Source organism: Gracilinanus agilis, chromosome 5 (assembly GCF_016433145.1).
Source record: "Gracilinanus agilis isolate LMUSP501 chromosome 5, AgileGrace, whole genome shotgun sequence".
Taxonomy (NCBI): domain Eukaryota; kingdom Metazoa; phylum Chordata; class Mammalia; order Didelphimorphia; family Didelphidae; genus Gracilinanus; species Gracilinanus agilis.
In genome coordinates, this window is record NC_058134.1 from 185,267,018 (window position 1) to 185,273,017 (window position 6,000).

The 6,000-nt window shown below is 35.1% G+C and overlaps 1 protein-coding gene across 1 annotated transcript in view; it reads left to right on the forward strand.

Annotated features, from left to right (window-relative positions):
* SOX5 (SRY-box transcription factor 5) overlaps positions 1 to 5,114 on the forward strand; it is a 482,736-nt gene extending 477,622 nt beyond the window's left edge. Inside the window, exons 14-15 of the mRNA XM_044679066.1 lie at positions 2,873 to 3,089; positions 4,811 to 5,114. Coding sequence (XP_044535001.1) covers positions 2,873 to 3,089; positions 4,811 to 5,114 — 521 coding nt within the window. The remainder of the gene's footprint in view (positions 1 to 2,872; positions 3,090 to 4,810) is intronic.
* The last annotated feature ends 886 nt before the right edge of the window (positions 5,115 to 6,000 follow it).

The window sequence follows — 6,000 nt, forward strand, 5'->3', positions numbered from 1 at the left end:
CAACTAAAATCCTACTTTCTTCCAGAAGTCTTCCTTTCCTAAGCTCTCTTAATTCTAGTGCTTTCCTTCTGTTGATTTTTCCATATGTATCTTATATATTGTTTGTTTGTACACTATGTTTTCACATTCTCTCCACCATTAGATGGTGAACTCCTTAAGGATAGGGACTGTCTTTTGCATTTCTTTGTATTCTCAACTCAGCACATTGTTGGTACATGTTGTTCAGTGTTTCTAACTTTTGTGACCCCATTTGGGGCTTTCTTTGCAAAGATGTTCCAGTGGTTTTCCAACTCATTTTACAGATGAAGAAACTGAGGCAAACAGGGTTAGGTGACTTGCCCAGGATCACATAGATAGTGTCTGAGGCCAAATTTGAACTCACAAGGATGAATCTTTCTGGTGTTAGGCTTGGCAATCTATTCACTGGACCCCAAGCTGCCCATGTTGGAACATAATAGGCTTATTCTTACTGACTTGTCTGCATGCCTCTCTGGTAATCACCTCTTGGCTCCCTTATATCTAGTGTTTTCTCATCCCATTCATTTTACATGCTTCTGCCACCCACTCTGGAAGATCATTTTTGGGATAACCTTGTAATCTTATTAGATCTCATTAAACTTGGTACTCCACCTCATCACTGCCCTCTGTCTCTCTGATTGAAAGGTGGGACCTTGAACTCCTAATCTTAATTTAAGATTTAATTAATCTCACCTTTCTGCACAGCTTGGAACTTCTCTAACTTGTCTACTTTAGTCAGATACTCCTCCCTGCCTCCCTATGCTTTTCAGTTTCCTTTTATGATTTATTTCTCCCCATTGGATGGTAAGTTCTTTGAAGTTTTGGACTTTATTTCTTTATGTTTGCATTTGAATCTCCAGAGCTGCTTAGCACAGAGCCTGACACAGAATATACGTAAATGTATATTGACTGCCTAATTAACAGATTAATCTCCCAAATACACATTTCTGTCATGCACATCATGACCCTGCACAAGAAACTTCAGTTATTTTCTGTTGCCTGTTAGAAAATATACAAGATTTATTGAATGACATTCAGAGACTAATAAAAATTTTCAATACCTCTGTGAGCATTACATGTTAGCAGATAATGCCAGACTGACCTCACTCCCTATTTTGGAAGGATTACTACCACATTGTGCTGTAAACATAATGGATCTAGATTTCAGCAATTATATTTTTTGTGGACTTAGATTATCTAATTACATAGACTTTTATATGGAGTAGTGCAAAGACATACTTAGATAAAATCAATTGTCCACATATTAGATTAGGCAAACTATCTAGAAAGAAATTTGTATGTGAAAGTCCTATTGATAAGTAAGTAGGTACTGAGTAAGTAGGCTCTCAATCCACTGAACAATTTAGCTATACCCTCTAATGTTGTTTTGATGCTAATTTGGGTCCTATCAATTGAAACAATAAGGTGTAGAATGAAGGAGATAATTGTTCTGCTTTGATCAGGTCACATCTAAAGTTCTAGGTGCCACTTCTTCAAAGGTACTTTAACAAGCTGTAGCATGTTAAAAGGAGTATCGTCTCATTGGTTAAGGAACTTAAAAGTGACTCATGAGTTGAAAGAAAAAAATATTTTTGCACTCAACCCACAATAACTGTACAGGAAATAATTATAGCATACCTCCACATGTTCCAAAGTCCACATGGGGTATTATAGCATACAGAGCAATTGCACATGCTCATAAAGCTTGGGCTTTCACTGGTCAGTATCCCATTATAATTGAATTTGGAGTGTTTCTCTTGAAAAAGAGGATAATATGTCTCCATTCAAATATTTAAATGATTGACATGTTGAAAATGTATTCTTGTAGATGTACAGAGGAGAACTGGGACCAATAGTTAATGGATTTTAGTTCAATTTGAAGGAGAATTCCTCCAAAATTAAAGTTGCTATAAAAGGTGATAGGCAACTTTATGATAATAAGGACTTCTATCTCTGAGATACTGAGAGATACTCTTACAGACTTACCTGACATTTCTTCCACTCATTATTTATGCTTTAGCTAACTGAACAACTCATTTCCCAACATATCCTTCAATTTTCTATTTCTTTATCTTTGTTAAACACCATTCCTTATACTTTGAATGTCTTACATCTTGTACCTTATTCTTCCCTTACCTTTAAAATTTTATCTATTCTTCCAGATATAACATATTTTTTATAAGGTTTTACATTATCCCCCCTGGGTAAAAATTGATATCTCCTTCTAAATCCTTTGTACCCCTATTATTTATCACATTCTACTTTGTCTTTCATTTATTTGATTATATGCCATTTCTTTCCTCTCTAGAATGGAAGCTTCTTGAAGTCAAGCATCATATTTTATCCTCCTTGAATACTTCTGCTTATTTAGTACAGTCAATAAACTGCATATCATAGATGAAAAAAAATAATTAGTTCTTTGGGCCTTTATTCAATCAAAACACATAATCAAACATAAGACTTTTACATGTATAACTACATTATATCAAAGTTTAGTGTCAAACTGAAGAATGTCTCATTTGAATTATATGTTGTTAAGACCACTAGAGTTTTAATATTTTGCCAGGGAATTTTATTTAATTACTGATGTAAAATGAGCAAAAAAAAAAAAAGTAGGGCCATAAATTAAGTATCATCACCTCTGTAACATCCCACCAATTGAGTCAAAGCCCCTCTCTTAAAATATTAGGATTTTCATTTCATTTCATTACATATCTCTAAATCAAATCTATTTATTAGTCCACATTTTGACTAAAGTGGTAGCTCAAGGCTTTTTTTTTTATTTCTGAGTGTTTTTCCTTTTTAGGATGTTTTCTGATACTTAACTTGAAATGCTAACTCTCCTTTTTTATAGGCTCTCGTTGGAAAGCAATGACAAACCTAGAAAAACAGCCATACTATGAAGAACAGGCTCGACTTAGCAAACAACACCTGGAGAAATATCCTGACTATAAGTATAAGCCCAGGCCAAAGCGAACCTGCCTTGTAGATGGAAAAAAATTGAGGATTGGTGAATATAAAGCAATTATGCGGAACAGACGTCAAGAGATGAGGCAATATTTTAACGTTGGGTATGGGCCATTCATTACTTTTTCTTCTAAATTGGGGAAAAGCCCTTATATTTTGTTATGTTTAATGGCATTCCAAATTCACTTGATTAGTAACAATATACCATTTTTAGGTATAGGTAAGAGGAAACCTAAGTACAAGAGTATTTGAAAACTGCCAGCTAAGTCCACTAATGAGAGTAAAAAGAAATAAAAGTAATAATGGGCTTTATAAAGAAATGGATAGAAAGCTATCCTTGAAGTTACCTCTTATGTATAATGACTGCATGGTCCTGGACAAGGCTTTTAATTTCTGAGGACCTTAGATAATACTACATTGCAGACAATGTACCATCTAGCATGGTTGAAGAAGGTTCCTTACCTGGAACCTCCCTCTATTCGTGAAATTACAGGTTCAGTCCCTATCTCTGATAATAATAGCAAACATTTATGTAGTATTAATTAATAAGTTCATATTAAATTATTAGTTATTAAATGAATAGTAATTGATAATAAACTAAATGAACATAAATGAAAAGTCTTCAAACTTTTTAAACATTGAAGTTTGACTGACACCTTAACGTTCTAAAAACAAAACATCTTCAAATAAAATGTTTGAAATTTGTATGGAAAAGCTCTAGAACACATAAATCAAATTCTGAATTTTAGTAGTTTCTTTGGCTCATTAAATCAAATGCTATTAATTTCTTTTATTAATAATAATAATTATTGAAACAAGGCAGTGGTTACTTGAGTCAATATGCCATAAGAAAACCCTTGCTTAGGTGAAGAGTGAATGTTTAGATGAAAAAGAAGCAACCACAAACTGGTTCAAAGCAAATATATAGTCTTTTCAGAATCTTTGTATTTAGTATAAGGGTTGTACTCAAGGAATAGAGAGGCTGGGAGAAGAGAAAGTCTTCCATTCTTAATTGAGAATGTTCATTTTAGGAGATTACAACTCTGTCTCATGTGATAAGACTTTTGAGTCTAAATAAAAAGAATAGTGTCATTCCAATGTGCTACCTTTTAGAGTACTAGTACAATGGCATATGTTATCATACGGCATGGAAAGAGCAGGTACATATGTTTAAAGTTGATGTTTTAAAGACCCTCAAACTTTTTAGAGTAATAAATCTTGGGTCCTGCATGGATGGAAATTCAGAATATAAAAGGCATTTTCATGACATCCCAATACTCCTCCACTTTTGAAAAAAGTTCCCCTTACCGCCATTAACAAGCACTGTGGTAAAGAGGAGCACAGCTTAAAGTTTCCCAGTTCCTAGCACAATCCCATACATGTAATAGTTGTCAATAAATGAATGAATAACCTGGGGGTAAATTGTTGATTACTACCTCCCTTTACCATAAATCTCCTTGTCCCTCTCATTACCCTGGCCCATCGATTGTAACGTAGATAGCTACATAGTTCCGGCCTCAGTTTAGAGTTCTTTCCACTTTCCCATTAATCACATTTGTCAATCAAAATTCTGTCACCTTTGGTTTGAATTTTATAACAGAGTAGATTCAGGACCTCTGTTGTTAATATAACCATGTGTTGGGGGAATAATATACAAGGGCATATAATTGGTAAAATAATGTTGGCTATGGAAAATCAGTTGCAAAAAAAGAAAAGAAAGAAAAGCATCATATACTGATGACCAAAACATTACTGAGTTGAAAATGTGTAAGTTGACCATAGCACCTAAAGAACCCAAATTCTCTTTCTCTGTTTCCAAATATAGGCAACAAGCACAGATCCCAATTGCTACAGCTGGTGTTGTCTATCCTGGAGCCATTGCCATGGCAGGAATGCCCTCCCCTCATCTGCCCTCAGAGCACTCGAGTGTATCCAGCAGCCCAGAACCTGGGATGCCTGTGATCCAAAGCACTTATGGTGTAAAAGGAGAGGAGCCACATATCAAGGAGGAGATGCAGGCTGATGATATCAACGGAGAAATCTACGATGAGTACGATGAAGAAGAGGATGACCCAGATGTGGACTACGGCAGTGACAGTGAAAATCATATTGCTGGGCAAGCCAACTGATAAAAGTCAAATGATTGTTGTGACCTTAGAGGACTTAAAGAAGCCCCAGCTGGTTCATCCTTACCAGTGGCCAAGCACATTAACTTTCTCATACACTGACTGTTATTTTAACTGTTAGTCTTAACTAGTTGGGACATCAGCTGACTAATAGACCTCAGCCTGCATCAAAAGGCTTTGGAAGGAGAAAAAAAACAGCAACAATATCAACAACAAGAGATTGAAATAAGCTATGGGTAAAATAATGCCAGTAATTCAGCTGCTATATCCAAGCACTGAAGTCTTACCCGTCAACTCTTTTTTTTTTTTTTTAAATAAACTTTATGGCTGTTTGTTCTACAATGTTCTAGAAATTCTCACTCAGGTACACAGTGCCAACAAGTGGCTTGTGAATGTGTTTTGTTGTTTTGTGCTACAGTTTAAAAAAATAATTATTTTTTTTGTTTTTGTTTTGGTAATGCACCTGACAGAAAAAAAGAAAGATAAACTTCTCTTTACTCCCTTCCACTGTCTCCATCTCTATACCTTTGCATATTTTAGGGGTGGAAGTTTATGAGAGGGGAAGAGGGAAAGAGATCCTGTTTTTTTTTTTATTTTTATTTTTCTGCCATCTGACACCCAATAGGCAATTATTTTCTTCATCGAGGACTTGGTTCATCTATTGCACACCACACTGCGTCTTTGAGCAAGTGCCAAATTTGTACTGAAGTGTTGAACTAGTTCATTTTTTTGTTTCCTGTTCTTTCTCAGTTAGGACAGTGTTATGTCTTAGACAATCCCTTGAAGAACCTAATATACCAGCAGCTGGTGAGATTTGAATTTTTTTTTTTTTTTGAAACTGTAGGTGCCGTTCTCAGGTGAAAAGAGAGAGAGAGAGAAAGAGAGACAT